This window comes from Salmo trutta, chromosome 2, assembly GCF_901001165.1.
Source record: "Salmo trutta chromosome 2, fSalTru1.1, whole genome shotgun sequence".
In the NCBI taxonomy this organism is placed as follows: Eukaryota; Metazoa; Chordata; class Actinopteri; order Salmoniformes; family Salmonidae; genus Salmo; species Salmo trutta.
In genome coordinates, this window is record NC_042958.1 from 30,805,505 (window position 1) to 30,825,335 (window position 19,831).

At 41.8% G+C, this 19,831-nt stretch overlaps 1 protein-coding gene across 3 annotated transcripts in view; it reads right to left on the minus strand.

The window, feature by feature from the left end:
- The window catches only part of drosha (drosha ribonuclease III), a 156,638-nt gene extending 145,111 nt beyond the window's left edge, over positions 1-11,527 (minus strand). Inside the window, exons 1-9 of one of the 3 annotated variants that reach the window (XM_029699834.1) lie at positions 11,116-11,527; positions 9,284-10,241; positions 8,881-8,949; positions 8,064-8,391; positions 7,599-7,740; positions 6,891-7,063; positions 6,057-6,137; positions 5,784-5,870; positions 678-764 (exon numbers count right to left, since the gene is read on the minus strand). In XM_029699834.1, coding sequence (XP_029555694.1) covers positions 678-764; positions 5,784-5,870; positions 6,057-6,137; positions 6,891-7,063; positions 7,599-7,740; positions 8,064-8,391; positions 8,881-8,949; positions 9,284-10,239 — 1,923 coding nt within the window. In that variant the 5' untranslated portion in view covers positions 10,240-10,241; positions 11,116-11,527. The other 2 variants (XM_029699814.1, XM_029699824.1) reach the window with 2 other exon arrangements.
- Between the last annotated feature and the right edge of the window lie 8,304 nt (positions 11,528-19,831).

Below are 19,831 nucleotides of genomic sequence, written 5' to 3' on the forward strand. Positions count from 1 at the left end.
AATCGGAAAACGTGGTTAGATTAAGGAGATGTTTATCTTTCAAAGGCTGTAAGTTAGTTGTATGTTTGAGAACTTTGAATTTTGACATTTATTTGGTTTCAAATTTGCCGCTCTTGAAATGCACCTGCTGTTGATAGGGTGCGCCACGGGTGGCACGCTAACGTCCCACATAGCCCCAAGAAGTTAAAGTCCCAACTGCTGTTATATTTGACAGTTACTGATGGGCCTTTAAAAGTAGAGAGGGAGGGAGTGGACTTAAAACCCAAGGTCGCCATCAGCAGTGTGGCTGAAAAGGAACGTAGAGTGCTTCCCAAATGGTACCCTGACCAGGGTCCATAGGGTGCCATTTGGGAAACAGCCTAATTTTGTCTGAGGTTGACTCTGGAACAAAGGGGACGACCAACGCAAAAGGAAGATTTTAAGTTGCTGGGTTTTTTTTAAGCTGGCCGCTGGCTCTGAATTATTAATGGGTGCTTTGCTTTATAAACCTGCCTGTAGGGACGGACAGAATATTGATATTAGGCAGCACACACAGGCAACTGAGTTATATGCATATACTTTAAAACAACAGGCCTAGTTAAATAAAGGTTAAATTATTTTTTAAATAATAATAATCGAGAGAGATCAGAGGGAGTGGAGAGTATGATGGCAGGATGGATCCATTGCATGGTGCTTACGTTAGTGAGAGGCATGTGGGAGAAGAGGGAGAAGCCTTCGAACAGGTACTCATGGTCATCGTACTCGACAACCGTAGGCCTGTCCGTCTGGGAACAAAACACACACACACACACACACACACACACACACACCAGAAATGTCAGAATGAAGTCTGATGTAACTTTAAGAGAAATCCTATGGTTATGGTTTTTGGGTCCATCTACAGTGGTTCCTCCTTTAAAACCTGTTTGGGATAGGGGGCAGTATTGTCACGGCCGGATAAAAAACGTACCTGATTGAATCTGGTTACTACTCCTGTCCAGAAACTAGAATATGCATATAATTAGTAGATTTGGGTAGAAAACACTTAAAAGTTTCTAAAACTGTTTTAATGGTGTCTGTGAGTATAACAGAACTCATATGGCAGGCCAAAACCTGAGAAGATTCCATACAGGAAGTGCCCTGTCTGACAATTTGTTCTCCTTCTAGGGCATCTCTATCAAAAATACAGCATCTCTGCTGTAACGTGACATTTTCTAAGGCTTCCATTGGCTCTCAGGAGGCGCCAGAAAGCAGAATGACGTCTCTGCAGTCTCTGGGCGAAAAAAAGCAGGAGTTTTTGTGAGTGGTCAGGCAGGGAACAATGACAATGGAGTGCGCGTGCACGAGACGACTCCATGTTTTTCTTTCAGTCTATGAATGAATATAACGTCGCCCGGTTGGAATATTATCGCTATTTTACGAGAAAAATAGCATAAAATTTGATTTTAAACAGCGTTTGACATGCTTCGAAGTACGGTTATGGAATATTTCGATTTTTTTTGTCACGAAATGCACCCGCGCATCACCCTTCGGATACTGACATGAACGCACGAACAAAACGGAGCTATTTGGATATAACTATGGATTATTTCGAACCAAAACAACATTTGTTGTTGAAGTAGAAGACCTGGGAGTGCATTCTGATGAAGAACAGCAAAGGTAATACAATTTTTCTTATAGTAAATCTGAGTTTGGTGAGGGCCAAACTTGGTGGGTGTCAAATTAGCTAGCCATGATGGCCGGGCTATGTACTCAGAATATTGCAAAATGTGCTTTCACCAAAAAGCTATTTTAAAATCTGACACCGCGATTGCATAAAGGAGTTGTGTCTATAATTCTTAAAATAATTGTTATGTTTTTTGTCAACCTTTATCGTGAGTAATTTAGTAAATTCACCGGAAGTTTGAGGTGGGTATGCTAGTTCTGAACATCACATGCTAATGTAAAAGGCTGGTTTTTGATATAAATATGAACTTGATTGAACAAAACATGCATGTATTGTATAACATAATGTCCTAGGAGTGTCATCTGATGAAGATCATCAAAGGTTAGTGCTGCATTTAGCTGTGGTTTTGGTTTATGTGACATATATGCTTGCTTTGAAAATGGCTGTGTGATTTATTTTTGGCAGGGTACTCTCCTGACATAATCTAATGTTTTGCTTTCGCTGTAAAGCCTTTTTGAAATCGGACAATGTGGTTAGATAAAGGAGAGTCTTGTCTTTAAAATGGTGTAAAATAGTCATATGTTTGAGAAATTGAAGTTTTTTTAGGCATTTTTGAGGTATTTGTATTTCGCGCCACGCTATACCATTGGATATTGGTGAGGCGTTCCGCTAGCGGAACATCTGTCCCTAACAGGTTAAAAGTTGCGTCACCTTGCGGGCTGCTGCAGCATTCTGTGGCATGTTATTTAATTGTCAGACATTTTTTACATTAATGCCAGTTAGCACTAGTTTGACCACCAGAGGGCAAGTTGGAGAAGCATTTGATATTCTCCCATACTGGCATTACTAGAGAATTTAAAAAAAAATTGTAGTAACATAGTACATGGGATTGATCTTAAGTAATGTAGCTTAATTTGATTAATATTATGGTGTTTCTATGTCAAGAAAATTGAAAAACGGAACCCTCAGGGTTTCCGTTAGGATGGCATGGAAAATATTGCGCTGAACAACGTGACAGTCGGGAGTAGGCTACAGCATAAGAGGATTGGAGGATTCTAAATTAATATCTAAGGGGGATAACATTTCCACACTTAATTGTAGTGTAACCAATACTCATTTCGCCTATGGTAGGCCTACAGTGTATCTACAAAAAAAAAATTCAATGACGTGACAGTCTGCCAATAATTACATTTAGAGGATTGGAGGATTCTAAATTAATATCTAAGAGGCATTTTCTGTTAGGATCTGTGAGAATATCTAAGGGGCTTTTATATCATTCTAAATTAATTAATAATCACTTTGTTTAAAAAGTAATGATATTTTGGAGATTTAACCTAGAGTGAGCGAGAAAAAGGCAATTCTTGAACATGGGGTGAGACACTCACTAATTTGTAAATAAAGCCATTTATTTAAAATGATTTCTTTCTGGAGAAACCTAACTTGATTATTTAGCAGACATCACCTGCTTATACTCAGTCAACACATATCTTAAGAATATTATGGAATATAATTGAACATTTTAGTTTCTCCATGCTTGTCTCAAAGCAGCGCGAAACGGTGCTGAAATAGACATCCACAGCGGGAAGGATATATATATATATATATATATATATATATAAAAATTAACGAAAGCACAAAGATGCTGATGAAGAAATACAGTACTGTACAGTATATGCTTTTACATTTGGATAATAAAGCATTTAGAAGATATAAGCCACCTGCATTTCTTTATTAGGCTACTGTTCAATCTGACAAGTAAACATAGCCTACAAGACATACTGTAGTAAACATGAGAAAGTGCCTAATTCCATACATAAGGCCATGTCCGGACTTTCGCGGTGACGTCAAGTACCTTTAATAATGGCTGTACTAGAGAATGTGGGCACGCGGTAGACCGGGGTTCAATTCCCCAACGGGGAGGAAGGAGTAGGCTGTCCTTGTAAATAAGAATTTGTTCTTAACTGATTCCATGTGTGTTATTTCATAGTTGTGTTGCCTTCACTATTATTCTACAAGGTAGAAAATAGTGAAAATAAAGAAAAATCCTGGAATGAGTAGATGTGTCCAAACTTTTGATTGGTACTTGCTTATTAATTTGATTAATAATATGGTGTTTCTATTACAAGAAAAATGAAAAACCCTCTGGGTTTCCATTAGGATGGAACAAAAAATATGGCGCCATACAACGTCACGGGTGGCTGTACAGTACTGGGCATTTAGCAAAAGAATCCCAATGTCATGCGGACACGCGGGAGACTGGGGTTCAATTCCCCGACAAGGGAGGAAGGAGTAGGCTGTCCTTGTAAAAATGAATTTGTTCTTAACTGACTTGCCTAGTTAAATAAAGGTTACACTAAGAGCATAACCTTTCTGCACCCTAATTATTTAATTCTAGTCTAACCAATACCCAAACGGAGATTAAGTGAAAATAAACATCTCATTGATATATCAAGACCAGTCCCCATGCTTGTCTAAGAGCAGCGCAAAACGGTGGGTGCTAAAATAGTTGTAGGCTTTTGCTTCAAATCATATTGCTTCTAACATAAATATGCTCTTTAAATAAATAAGACCTACACCACTTTTAACAGCACATTACTCAACACTAGTGAGACTCATGTCACCTACGGTAGACCTACAGTATATCGAAAAATATGACGTGACTCTCCGCCAATAATTACATATAGAGGATTGGAGGTTTCAAAATTAAAACCAAAAGCCTGGTTCTCCCGGTGGCGGCCGGCACGGGTATCGAACCTGCATCTGTAGCAACGCATTTTGCACTCCGACGCACCCATCCAAAATTATCAAAATACAGAGAGGCGTTGGTAAAGGTATATTGTCCTGTTAATTGCCCATAATGGGCTATTATAATACTGTTCATGGTGTCCAGGTCAGGATAAGCGAAACATTTCTTTATTAAAGACTATCAGAAAGAATGTTGGTACTTATTTATTTTGATCCAAAGCCATAAATGAGTGAGTCACTCAGCTTTATATAGGTGCCAGCTATACGACTGTGCCATCAACTTGACAATATATAACGATATTTTGGAGGTTATTTCGTTTTCAGATTGTAATCTGAATAAAGGCCAAAATAATATTTGTAAAGGCCAAAACATTTATTTCTGTTTTTAGAGGGAGAGAAACACTGGGCCAATTGTGCGCCAGCCATAAAGGCCAAAATATAGCCCTGCTAATAGCCATAATGCGCTGTACAACGTGACCGTGTGTTTGAAAGAGTATTTTCCAGTAAGCAACAATTTGTTTTTCATTAGACAACTTTGTAACAATATTTCTGTAATTCACTGATATTTATTCCCATAGTAATTCATTATGGAGCCATAACAACAAAAAAAATGGCATTTTGATAGAGTATTTTTATCATTATTTTATTAATGAAAGCATAAAGATGCCATTATTAGTTACATTGTTTTAGTTTGAACGTGCAAACTGGCACGAAGAACAGAACAGCAGGAACGTTTCCCTTGTCAGCGCCATTATTAGTGCAATGCCCCTTAAATATTTTGGAGATGATTTCATTTTAAAATAACGTAAAATAAGCAATAAAAAGACCATTCTTGAACATGGGGTGAGACATTGTTACTAATTTATAAATAAAGCCAGTTTGTTATTTAAAATGATTTATTTCTGTTTTTAGAGGGAGAGAAACCAAAAACCTAGTCATCTCATGGGTCTCCCAGTCAAGGCCAGCATGGCTATTGAACCAGCATCTGTAGCAACACAGCTTGCACTGCTATGCAGTGTCTTAGACCGTTGCGCCACTCAGGCGCTGTACAACATGCCTGGTCGGGAGTGGCCTACAGTACTACAGTAAGATGATTATTTTTGCTAACAAAATCAAATAAAAACCTTAGTGTAACAACACTTTTTGTAAGTAATACTGAAGTTGTGCACAATTATCAGTTTCTATTTAGGTTTATACCCAAAAGCATAATCACTGCTCTAACTCCCCCTTGTGCTGGTCTGGAGCAATGAAGTGGTGACGCAGGGTACCGTACTAAACCACAAATTACCTCTAAGTACCGCGGCGTAATCTCGCAACTTTTAAAGGAGGAACCACTATAGGGCATAACGTTTGAGAGGGATCGAGATGGAGAGTGAGACAGATGTATTCATACCAGGAAGTTAGTAGGTGGAGACACAGTGATTCTGTAGTGGTAGAGCTTCCCAGAGTTGTTGTTCATCGGACGACATTCCTTCACCGACTGGAGAGCGAGAGAGAGAGTCTTTGTACTAATGTTTAATAGTCTGTAGAATATCTATCCTATAGTATTTTAGTGTGAATCAATGCAAGATATTTTAGAAGAGAGAGTAGAGTAGGGTGTGTGTGTGTGTGTGTGTGTGTGTGTGTGTGTGTGTGTGTGTGTGTGTGTGTGTGTTTTTTTTTTTACCTCCTCTCCAGGGTAGATGCTGTGGCGTATCCCTGTGCGTCTGGACTTGGCACTGCACTTACACAACGGCCCATCGTTCATCTGTACACACACACAGGACAGCCATAACCACTATGAACACTCCTCCAAACCGTAACAGGTGCTGAAGGGAATTGTGGCATGTGTGTAGTACACATAAACACAAGAGGTGATATTTTGACAGCACGCAAAAGATGTCACCAAAACAGAATGAATCACTTAAAATACACTTATTATAAAACACGTTTGCAATAAACCGATACAGGATTAAATTACGTGCATTCGTACATCTGCAATGTTTGTTTCCAACACCACATAATTTAAAATCATAGTTACCCTGTCATGGGCATTGTTTAAAAAGGTTTCAAATAAAATGCCATTACAAGTATTTTGGAGGAATATGGTCTCTTTCAACAATAACATTTGTTTTAGACTAAGATTCTTCAACTGGGTGTACAGGCTTTCATTCCAGCCTTGTATTTAAATCAGGTGTGGTACTGCGGGGCTTGAATGAAACCCTGCACAACCCTAGCTCTTCAGGACCAGAGTTGGAGAAGCAGGCTGTGATAGACCATGTTAGAGCAGGGCCTGTACTCATAAAACAGTAGGAGTAGTGATCTACGATCTGGTCCCTCTATGTACTCCTATTCATTATGATCTGAAAGGCATCCTGGACTATGAAACTAGATTTTTTTGAATGAACATTTTCTGATTAGTTTCTTTATTATTATTATTATTACTACAAGGGTCAATCTACAACATCACCTCAATTAGTCAAAGACATTAATCAATTCATCAAGTGCAGGAGGTTCTGACCTGTCCTGGGTCGTTGTACCACAGCTCGTCATGCAGACGGTCTGGATGGGCCTTCTTCCTCTTGATCTCAGCGATCACGTCAAACACGTCAGAGTCAGAGCTGCTGGAGCAGGTACTGCCTCCCCCGTCAGACTCACAGTCTGACTCACTGCTGCTGTGACTGTGGCACTCCTCTGGAACAGACACACAACAACCAGGACACTGTCAGTGGCTAGTGCACAGAGGGAGGTCTCAACACAACCACCACAACACTCGCTTTCGGTCACCTGTCTTCTCTAGTGTATGGTTTTCACACTTGTTTTTTAATACTAGTTGTTCCTGCAAAAACCAACACCTGGACATACGTAGATGCACTGCTGTGCACAGGGTTTCACCGAGAGTTCTGAACTCACAGTATAGACAGTAATTGCTACTGAAAACAGGTTGACAAGCCTGAACACTGAGTCAATCTTAGTGCACTAAATGTTGTAGCTAATCACTCTCTCTTTTTAACTCTCCTAGTTGTCGGACAGGGCTGAAGTCATTCCTAATCACATTAAATCAATCTCAGACATGGCAAGGCAAGTTCTACACAGTTTATAAAGCAGGTTCGACAGTATTTCTTTACTTCAACACAAGACACGACTGTCATTTTCACATTCCACCGTTACATAACCAGTGTTAGAGTTGAAATACCTTTGGGGATACTATCTGATATCAATACAGTACCGGGCTCCTCATCTAGCTTGGTCTTGGGGGGGTCCCATTTGGGCCGGGCCGACTGAGCACGATCCTGTCTCTTGACCAGCTCTTCCTCAAAGCGTTCGTACAGGTCCCTCAGCTTACTGGTCCCCACCACCGTAGAATCACCCTACAGCAACAAAACAGGGTCACACAGAGTTTCAAAAGGCAGTATGAGAAGTTTGAACAATTGGTTGAAAGACAGTAGAAAGCTGTGGTGGTAAAAATCACTGACAGAGAATCACTGACAGATCAGAGCATTTGTAAATGCCTCAATGATTATCAGAGATATAAGTATTCATATGGTGTTGTATCCTCAGACATTTTCCAAATACATTTCTGGTGCATACTGTAAGAGGAAAATCTGAAATTTAGTTACATTGTCATACAGAATTAACCTGTTTGTGTCAAACTAACAAAGTCAGCAAAGGAAAGCCAGGATTAGCCTCCTACCACTTGATCCATGGGATCGCTGGAGTAATAGTTCTCAGCATGGGTACAGCGGATCCACGCAGGCTTCAGCAACTCGTCCTCCTCTCTCTCATCTCCCTCCCCTTTCTCCCTCTCGCCTCTCTCCCTCTCGCCTCTCTCCCTCTCGCCTCTCTCCCTCTCGCCTCTCTCCCGGTCTCTGTCTCTATCTATGGAGACTTCAGGCTCTGTGTCTCGGCTCCTGACGGAGGTATAGCTGCGCTCTCTGTCTCTGCTCATCCCCGGTCCGTCGGACCTCCGGTCCCTCTCCTCCTCCCAGCGACCACGCTTCCTCTCTCTGCTGCCTGACCGACTGCAGGGAGAGACACACATAAATGGGAGTGGGAAATGGTCACATTGGGAAACAAAGCAAAAGAGAGAGAGAGTAGAGAGAGAGAGACATCCATCTCTGCTCCTACTGTGTAAATAGTTATATTGTGTGCACATAATTGAAATCAAAGACGTGGGAAACAAGCTAAGTACTTTCCGGGTTCAGTATTATAACTAGGGGATCTATTCAATCCGTATCATGAAAGTTCAGCGTTACAGCATGATTGAAATTTAAAGGCAATGTTGCCACGTTTGCGGAGACTGCATTCAATCTTCAAAGTTGTATTTGTTGATGCATATGTATGCTCAATCCAAAATTATCCTAAAATGTATATTGTGCAACCCGTAACGCTTCAGCAATACAGATTGAATATAGCCCTAGGTGTATATACATGCAAGCAGACAGATTAGAGGTCAAATTAAATAATTAATAATAATAATTTTAAAAATAGTAAACGTGAGCATCCATTACCTTCTAGGTCTCTTCCTGTGTCGGTCAGGTGACTGAGACCTCCGACTGTCTCTGTGGCGATGCCTCTCCCTGAGAATACACATACCCGCACACACACAGACAGACACACACTTCTCTTAGAATGTACAACATACAGATACAGATCTGGTATTGAAAGCATTGCATCAAAGCAAACACAATAACGCATAACATGAGAGTCCACTGAACACGAGTGTCTACTAAATCAGGGTTTCCCAACCAGCCACCCATGCACATTTTGGTTTTTGCCCTAGAACTACACAGCTGAAATCAAAAACCAAACGTGCACCCAGGGGGGCCCCAGTACCGTGTCTGAGAAACCCTGTGCTAAATGACCAAAATGTAAATGAGAACATTATACGTTGGGCATGGGACCGACACTTACCTGCTGCGTTCTCGACTCCGGTGACGGGTAGGAGGAGTCCTCCCACGCTGTTCGTACTCTGACCGGTGTCTCCCTCCCTCCGGCCTGCGTCTGTCCGGACTCCTGCCTCGGTCCTTCCCTCTCTGGTTCATGGGGAAGTCCATCTTGTGTCTGTCGCCACCACCACCACGACTGCTGTAAGCATAGCCACCCTTCTGCTGCCTGTGGTCGTCATGGCGACCCCCTCTGCCTCTCTCCGGCGACCTCTGACCCCTGTCGTCCATTTGCTGTTGTTTCTCAGCCTTATACTGCTGCCCTCCTCCTCCATGAGGACCGTGCCTGAAGCCCCCATGGTCTGGCTTGAAGGAGCTGGGACCCTGGTGGGAGCCGTAGTTCCCTGGGCTAAAGTTGGGCAGAGGAGGGAATGGAGGATGGGAGTAGTTCATGGAGTAGGGAGGTTGATGGTAGCTCATGGACTGTGGAGGCATGGTAGGAGGCATGCCGGGAGGGTGAGGAAAAGGTGGAGGGGGTACGGAGGGCATCATGTAGTGGTAAGCACTCTGAGCTGACGCTGGAGACCCAGATATGGAGCTTCCAGAGGTGTTGCCGGCGAGAGGAGGAGGGGGGAAGTTGGGGTGGCTCTGGGGGTTGGGGAAGGGCGGGCGTACAGGGCACTGGCTGAGGGGACTGGCCGTCATACCCCCCTGAGTGGGCACTGGAGGGGGGTAAGACATGTAGTCTGAATGTGCAGTGATGTAACCACCCCCACCACTGTTTCCTTGGCCACCATAGCTGTGAGAGGAGCTGTGCTGGGCCTGGGGGTCGTAGTGGTAGGGGGGCATTGGCGGCTGGGGAGGTGGGGGTCCTAGGTTGGTGGGCCGGTAGTTTTGGTGGGAGCCATGTTGACCCCCATGTAGACCTGGGGGGGCTCTTCCTCTGGGGCAGCCTCCACCTCCTCGACCCTGATGGAAGGACATACCTACAGGACAACAGGAACAACATGTTTAAATAATTACCAATGTGCACAGTGTCACCAGCTATGGTCCAGGGTGTTAGTGTGCTTCAGCATTAGCAAGCCAAACTAACACCCCGGACCAAAGTTAAGTGTCACCATGCACAGCATGATTACACAGCACAGACCATCTGAATCAACACTCGATTATCTGTGGACATAAACCACAGTCAAATATAATTGTGCTAACAAGTAACTGTATTGGATAGACGTCATTAGCTTAAGGTATGTGGTTAGTTATGTATTTCAAATGTTGTCCTGAGTCTAATGAATTAGCAATCAAGTCAGCCTGTACTGACACCATTGTACTGTGGCTAACGTTAGCTAAAAAGCAGCTAACTTGCTACAGTAAACGGTGAGTAACGTAGCTTGTTTAAGAAGTTAGCTAGTATGTCCTTTCGGTTACAGTTGAACAACAAACGATGGCAAGCTAACAGCTAACTAGTTATACAAATAAGCAAAGAGGATGGATAGCTAGCTAGCTAAGTTTTCAGTGCACACAAATTAGCAATTCATAATGACAATAGCTAAATGGGAGGCTAGCTAGCTAGCTAGTTGTATGTATTAAACATAAACTAGTAAGCTAGCTAACGTTTGCTAATTAGCTAGCTGAATCCAATGAAAGCCTTCAAGAGAAGCTAGCTACGTTAGCTAAAATTACCTTCAGATTTGATAGCTTGCTAGCTACACGGAGCCTGATATCAAACAGAAGCGCATCAATAACTGAATAGCATGGAGTGCTATTGAAACGTATAACCTGTAGCTAGTCAAGGGAGATAAATATAGATGTATTTTTATTATACATAAACATGACTTCTATTCATGCACTTGTTGCAAATACCTTGTTGGTTGAATGGGTTTTGCTGAAAGGTTTTGCTGTGCGTGTAAGCATCTGTGTTTCCAGTCGGAATGCTAAAGAAGATGGACACGCATGACCCAAGGTAGACGGGTCATGGCTAGAAGGGAACCAGCTTTTGTCAAATGAACGTCAATGTTGAAATATTTAGCATTTTACCTAACCCTTTTCATAACCTTAACCTAATTTTCGCAACCTTCTACGTTAATTCTCCCAACTTGCTGCGTAAATTGTCCTAATATTGTCCTAATTATTTTACAAAAGCTGCATCCCTACTAGCCATTACCAAGGACACCCCTGGTGCCCAAATTGAAGACATATGTCGCGGAGCTGAGACTCGAGTGTCAGTCGTCCTGATGAGCGCTTAGTACCCAGATAGCTAGATTATGCTGGCTAACTGGCAACAGTCAACAGCAGCATGGGCAGAAATTATGTTCTTATATAAAAAAAGTTACAATGATTGAGTGACTGGTTGACGCGAAATCTGTACCTGTGTGATTCTGAAAATTCAGGCACTTTAGCCCTGCAAGCGTTCAGAAATTAATACGTATTGAAACTCAATTTTAGCAGTATTATAATTGTCTTTGATTTGTCTAGAAACAATATCTGATAATGGCTGTGATCGTACAAATCAGGAATTTAAATATTTTTCTCATTTTTCTCACAGCAATAGACAAATGTAATTTCCATCATGACATTAAACATACATTTTAGTTGAATATGAAATGTCGTACAATTAATTTATAACACATTTATTATGCGTTTGTACATTAACTTGTATTGAATATTATTTTAAGTGATTTTGAAGGTTTTCCTAATATTAATAATTCAACATGAAGCCTGAATTTATAAACTTGCCTTTGTGACAGCTGAAAACATTTATTTAACCTTTTTGTGAGATTAAGATAACAACCATATGATTTCCCTATCTAAAACAAATCAATGAATGTAAATTATACATCATATATTAATTTACCTCAAAAATATGGTTGTGGTGGAAATGACATCTATGTAAAAAATTAACTTATGAAGACAATAGTTTATTGCAAACATTTTGAACAAGAACCATTGTAAAACATTTAATTAATATAAGACAAAGTAAGATTCCAAAAGTAGCCAATGGGCAGAGCTCAAGGAAGTAGGCCAGTGTTTTTGAGAGATGGGCCCAGATTGCAGAGGGGTCATCCGCATAGAAGAGCTCAGTGAGCAAAGTGAAACAGTATAATTTGTGGTATATCCAACACAGGTGTGGAGGGTCACCTGCTTGTGAGAATCACCAAAGTGAACTGCCTGGATTTCACTGGTGTATTTACACAGGTAGTTCTCTGAAAAGTCAACATGCACGAGGATCTCCTCTTTCCGACGATTCTCTTTTGATTCTCTCAGTTTGGAGTATTGGTGTCGAATGTTGTACACGTGTATCCCCAACTTTTCTTTCAATCCTTTGGAAAAGTTCTCCAGTAGAATCTGCAGTATGCCCACAACTTTTATTTTACTGTCAAAAGTACAGTGAACTTCTCCATGTTTCCCTCTTTATTTTTCTTCTCTCTCTCTCTCTCTCTCTCTCTCTCTTCTGCTTTGTTTTCCACTCAAACCATCATGTCTGCTCACCACCATCAAAGTCAGATGTTTAAGCTATTTGCCTGGCAAAGGGAGCACTATCTATACATGCACTCTTTCTTCAGGTTCTCACAGCACAAAGACTCAATAAGTTTCTCAATGTTGTTGCAGCTGATCACTTTGTGACACTGTAGTTTGTCTGCCATGAACTGGAGGTTGGTGTGGGTTTTGCAGAGGCATGTATCCCTATTCTGGACTGTTGGCTTGACAACCCAAAAAGGAAGTATTTTGCAGAATTCATAGTAGGACATTTTAATCTCTGAATATTCCCTCTTAAACTTCTGATAAAGGTTCTGATTTATGCCATTCAAAAAGCGCTTCTGCTTTTTTTCTTGTTCCTCGTTAGTGTTTTCCTTTTTTCCTGTTGTTGCTCTACTGTTGACATCACGTTCATAGAATCTAGTGATTTTCTCTTCTGTGGCTATGCTAATTCTGTTACACTGCTTTTTCCTGGAGTATTGAAGAAGTTTTGGCTTGTTTTCATTTGCCCTCAATGCTTTTGTTGAAAATCCAAATTCTCTGTTTGCGGCTTTGAACAGGCCATACTTTCTCAGGATGTTGCCTCTGAGCATTTTGAAGCCACTTGTTTGTCCTTGGCACTGCACATTTTTTTATACTTTTGCTTTAGTTCTGCAATGATGGCATTTTGAAACAATAAAATCCTTCTCAAGTTCTTCGGAGTTCCCTTCATTTGCTGTTTTGTCTTTGTCTTTGGGGAATATTGTCTCTCCATTTTCTTCATCAGTTGATCATACCTTTTTAGTATTTCTTAGCTTTCTGTAAAGCTTTATCAAGTTTGACATTTGTCATGCAAAGATCTCTGTATGTTTTTGAGCGACCTCTTCCAACCTTTTTCCTTCCAGCAAGTATTTGACTTTTCATTCCTTTTGCAGATGATGAGAAAAGGGGTATCGGGGTGTGCATTAGAGGCAGGTAAGTTAGGGGCAGGTATGTTGGCCTCATGCTCTGGCTGCAAGTCATCTGGTGACTGAGGTGGTGTGTTGCCTGATAGGTAGGTCTCCGTTGCAACTGTTCTCTTTAAAGTGTGTCTTGGTTGCATTTCCATTGCCTTCTCTTGCTTCTTTGTTCTTGCTTTGTAAGCTCAGAGATAGATTTCCCTTCTCCCTTCTTTCTTCTTTCTTTTTCTTCCATTATCTCTACCTGTTTTTTTGCAGATGTTCCTGGTATCGTATAGGATCATTTTTTATTTTGTTTCTATGTCTGTGACCTCTGTGCTGTTTTATATGGCATCTTCTAAAAACAAAGAAAAATACTACATAAGTTTTCAACTTGTGCTCATCTTGGAGCATTTTCTAGATTCAATGAATTTTAAACAAAATTAAATAAGCCTAATGTAAAAACTAATAACATAATGGATTTTTGTCATTTCCAACACATTCTGTCATTTCCACCACAGTTAAGTTTGTGATAAACATGACTGTGATGGAAATGACACTTCTACAGTTTTTGGAGAAAAATTACAGGCTGTTTAGCATGCTTTGGCTAGTATTACAGCTAGCATATAGTTTACACTAAATACATAAAATGTACACATTTTTTCAAAATTCTACCACAAATTAAAGACTTTATACCTTGTTTGGAATTGAGCAATATTTACCTAGATTCTTATTCAACTTCTGGACATCACATCTGGAACAACAGTCCGCTGCAGCCATGTGCTTCAGTGTCATTGGATATCATAAGGTGAATGCACCAATTTGTAAGTCGCTCTGGATAAGAGCGTCTGCTAAATGACTTAAATGTAAATGTAAATGTGTCACACCAATATGGATCCATGGTAACTAAGTGAACATTCTCTTGAAAAAACTTTATTAATGAGGAATTTGCCCTCAGTGGTGGAAATGACACCACTACCAAAGGACAGGTATATTGTGTGTAAGAACAATATAAAGGTCATACTCACAATGAATATTGATATAGATTTTATTTAATAGACTCTTTCTCTAGTAGATAACATTATATAATGTGTAATTATTCATGTTTTCTCATTGAAAAACATAGTAGAAGCTCAAAAGTCTCGGTCAGGGACAAGGGAAAAACAATGAAATTGAGGTATAAAATGCATCTGAAAAGTAGCTAAAATACTTGATAGAGAGGTGTAAAAAAATCTGGCATGATTGCATTTAAAGAATAAATACATATATTTTTTTTATAAAATCCCCAGAATTGACCCCGAGGTCATAGAGGTGCCCATTTGCAGAATCACCCAACTCCACTGTGCTGTATCAGCACCATGGACAGAGCATGCAGCGGAGTGTGTGTGTGTAGGGGGCTATGGAAAGCAACTGGGCAGTTAGGTATGACTCCTTTGAGTTTCCATAAAAAGCGGGGGAAAACGCTGCACATCTGTGGTAGGCTACGTGAATAACATGGTAGGCTATGTGAATAACTAGTTACGCCTCCGCCTGTAATTTTTGATTTTGATTTATAAGGACAGAGTCAAGTTTACAGTTGAAGATGCTTTACTCAACTCTGCCTCATGCCCCACCACTACATTGTTTAGTGAGCTTCTTCGCTAGCTGTAAAAGGCGTTAGTGTTATTAGCCTATTTAGCGCTAACTAGCTAATCTGCCATATGAGAAATGAAACCTCGGAGGCCACAGCCAAGCCCGTCTGCGATGATGCTGCTGAGCTCCACCTAGGTCCGCATGAAAAGCCTACCCATCATTCCACAAGTGCTGCCAAGATTATGGCGTCACAGCCACTTCCCCTGCATCCCCGACTGTTCCTGACGATCTTGGAACAGAGAGCAAGCCCAGGTTAGCCTAGAATCCTATTTTATCTGCAGGTTTAAGCTACAGGACTGTTTTGCAAGTACTAACTGGAATATGTTCTGGGATTCATCCGATGGTATTGAGGAGTTTACCACATCACTTCATTAATAAGTGCATCGATGATGTTGTCCAGCATAGTGACCGTACCTACATATCTCAACCAGAAGCCATAGATTACAGGCAATATCCACACTGAGTTAAAGGCTAGAGCTTCCGCTTTCAAGGAGCAGGACACTAATCCGGATGCTTATAAGAAATACCGCCACATCCTCCAATAAACCATCAAACAGGCAAAGCATCAATACAGGACCAAGATCGAATCCTACTACACCAGCTCTGATGCTCATCGGATGTAGCAGGGCTTGCAAACTTTCATGGATTACAAAGGGAAACACAGCCGCGAGATGTGTCCAGTGACACGAGCCTACCAGACGAGCTAAATACCTTCGATGTGCACTTCGAGGCTAGCAACACTGAACTATGCATGAGAGCACAAGCTGTTCCGGATGACTGTGTGATCACGCTCTCTGTAGCCGATGTGAGCAAGACCTTTAAACAGGTTAAAATTCACAAGGCTGCAGGGCTAGACGGATTACCAGGACACATACTCAGAGCATGCGCTGACCAGCTGACAAGTGTCTTCACTAACATTTTCAACCTCTCCCTGACCCAGTCTGTAATAACTACATGTTTCAAGCAGACCATCATAGTCCCTGTGCCCAAGAACGCGAAGGTAACCTGTGTAAATGATTATAGCCCCAAAGCATTCACATCTGTAGCCATGAAATGATTTGAAAGGCTGGTCATGGTTCACAACACCATCATCCCAGACACCCTGCAACCACTCCAATTCGTATACTGCCCCAACAGATCCACATATGACCCAATCTCTACTGCAGTCCACACTGCCCTTTCCCACCTGGACAAAAGGAACACCTACAAGAGAATACTGTTCATTGACTACAGCTCAACGTTCAATACCATTGTGCCCTCTAAGCTCATCAATACACTAAGGACCCTGGGATTAAACACCTTCCTCTGCAACTGGATCCTGGACATCCTGACGGGCCACCCCCAGGTGGTGATGGTAGGCAACAACACATCCGCCATGCTGACCCTCAACACGGGGGCCCCTCAGGGGTACGTGCTTAGTCCCCTCCTCTACTCCCAGTTCACCCACGACTGCCTGGCAGCGCACGACTCCAACATTATCATTAAGTTTGCTGACAACACGACAGTGGTAGGGCTGATCACCGACAATGATGAGACAGCCTACAGGGAGGAGGTCAGAGACCTGGCAGTGTGGTGACAGGACAACAACCTCTCCCTCAACGTCAGAAAGACAAAGGAGCTAATCGTGGACTAAATGGAGGGCCGAGCACGCCCCCGTCCACATCAATGGGGCTTTTGTGGAGCAGGTCGAGAGCTTCAAGTTTCTCTGTGTCCACTCCACTAAGGAACTAATGTATCATAGTCATCAGACAACAACACAGTCATGAAGAGAGCACACCAACACCTCTTCCCCCTCAATAGGCTGAAAATATTTAGGATGGGCCCTCAGATCCTCAAAATGTTTGACAGCTGCACCATTGAGAGCATCTTGCCTGGCTGCATCACCGCTTGGTATGGCAACTGCTTGCCTTCCGACGGCAAGGCACTACAGAGGGTAGTGTGTACAGACCATTACGTCACTGGGGCTGAGCTTCCTGCCATCCAGGACCTCTATATCAGGATGTGTCAGAGGAAGGCCCAAAAAATTGTCAAAGTCTCCACACACCCAAATCATAGACTGTTCTCTCTGCTGCCGCACGGCAAGCGGGACCGATGCACCAAGTCTGGAAACAGCAGGACCCTGAACAGCTTCTACCCCCAAGTTATAACACTGCTAAATAGTTAGTTAAATAGTTAACCAATAGCTACCCGTAATATCTGCATTGACCCTCTTTTCACTGAACCCCATACGCTGCTGTTACTGTTTATTATCTATCCCGTTATCCCTACCTATATATACATATCTACCTCAATTACCTCGTACCCCTGCACATCGATTCGGTACTGGTGCCCCATGTACAGTGCCAGTCAAAAGTTTGGACACACAAACTCATTCAAGGGTTTTTCTTTATTTTTGATATTTTCTACATTGTAGAATAATAGTGAAGACATCAAACTATGAAATAACACACATGGAATCATGCCGTCTTGAAGGAGTTCCCACATATGCTGAGCACTTGTTGGCAGCTTTTCCTTCACTCTGCGATCCAACTCATCCTAAACCATCTCAATTCGGTTGAGGTTGGGTGATTGTGGAGACCAGGTCATCTGATGCAGCACTCCATCAATTTCCTTCTTGGTCAAATTATCCTTACACAGCCTGGAGGTGTGTTGGGTTATTGTCCTGTTGAAAAACAAATGATGGTCCCACTAAGCACCAACCAGATGGGATGGCATATCGCTGCAGAAAGCTGTGGTAGCCAGGCTGGTTAAGTGTGCCTTGAATTCTAAATAAATCACTGACAGTGTCACCAGCAAAGCAACCCCACACCATCACACCTCCTCCTCCATGCTTCACGGTGTGAACCACATATGCGGAGACCATCTGTTCACCTACTCTGCGTCTCACAAAGCCACGGCAGTTGGAACCAAAAATCTCAAATTTGGACTCTATTTCGAGTAGGATAGCAGCAGACACAAGAAATAACTTGTAACAACACAGGACACAGTGTGCTTCGCAACCCGCTTGCCACATTAAGGAGAGGGACGTAGCAAGATAGTGTAGCCAATATCAGGCCAGACTGACAGCTAAAGCACATTTATTGTAGTGATTTCCAAAGAAAATGTACAAGTACGGCATTAACGTCTAGCTACATATATATATTTTAAAATAATTTACTCCAATAAAAAGTGAAGGACTCTGAACACTCTCCGAAGTCTCACTTCTGGTGTGTCCATATAACCTGTCTAGAAAGAATCCAGCTTTTTTCAAATTAACATCAAAAGCATATATTTTTTGTATTTTAGTTAACCCTTTCTCTAACCTTAACCTAATTCTCCTAACCTGCTACATTAATTCTCCCAATCTGCTACGAAAAGTCAAAGCTGACATTCATTTGACAAAAACTGGAACCCTTTCAGCCATGGCGTAAGCGAGAGGGATAACTGTGCCCAAAAGCTGGATTCTCCAGCAGGTGGCATTTTTTTCGCTCACCAAGTGAGGAGTTTTTGTATGGAGGTCAATGAGAGAGTGTCGAATTTGGCCAGCAAAACATTGAATGGCTTATTTGCTACGAGTGTCTTATTTGATCAAATATACGTTTTGTAAGGCTTAGGTTGTACTGATATAAGTAGGATATGGTAACTTTGAGAAAAAACACTAAGCTGAGTTTTGCCTGTTGTTCACACGCATATCTGTCCTCTCATTGGATAGAATGGTACACTTGAGTATCTGGTCAATATAAAGGATCATCTGTGACCAATCCTCTCTTCTTAAAATTTGTATTGGCGGATCGCAACTAACTGAAAGGTGCATACACCTCCACCTACTGTACTGGACTGAGGCCAGTCTCCCTAGTCATATATTTCTCTTATCTAGCTCTGTGTTTACGTCTACTGTTCTGGAGTGTGAAGTGAATTCATTACACTTTGTGACACAAAAAGGGAAGGGGAAAACGGACAGGGAACATGTGCCATACCAACTAACCCTACACCCATTAAAACCTAACCACTATTCCACTACTTGACCCTATCTGATCCTACACCCTGCCGGCAGCCTGGGAGGACGGGACACTATCGTTCAACACACCTTGTAACTCATTTGCAGAAAAATCAAGTACTTCTCTGCAGCTGCCACCACAACGTCTATTTTCTGTGATTTATGTTCCATTTCTGCAGTACAGCTATGAACGCTAAGCCAACCTTACTGATTACCTTTTCAAATTCCTGAACAGGTAATCAAATGGCTACCCGGACTATTTGCATTGTGTGCCCCCCCAACCCCTCTTTTACGCTGATGCTACTCTCTGTTTATCATATATGCATAGTCACTTTAACTATACATTCATGTACATACTATCTCAATTGGCCCGACTAACCGGTGCCTGTATGTAGCCTCGCTACTCTTATAGCCCCGCTACTGTATATAGCCTCACTACTGTTATTTTTCAGTCTTTTTACTGTTGTTTTTATTTCTTTACTTACCTATTGTTCACCTAATACCTTTTTTGCACTTTTGTTTAGAGCCTGTAAGTAAGCATTTCACTGTAAGGTCTACACCTGTTGTATTCGGCGCA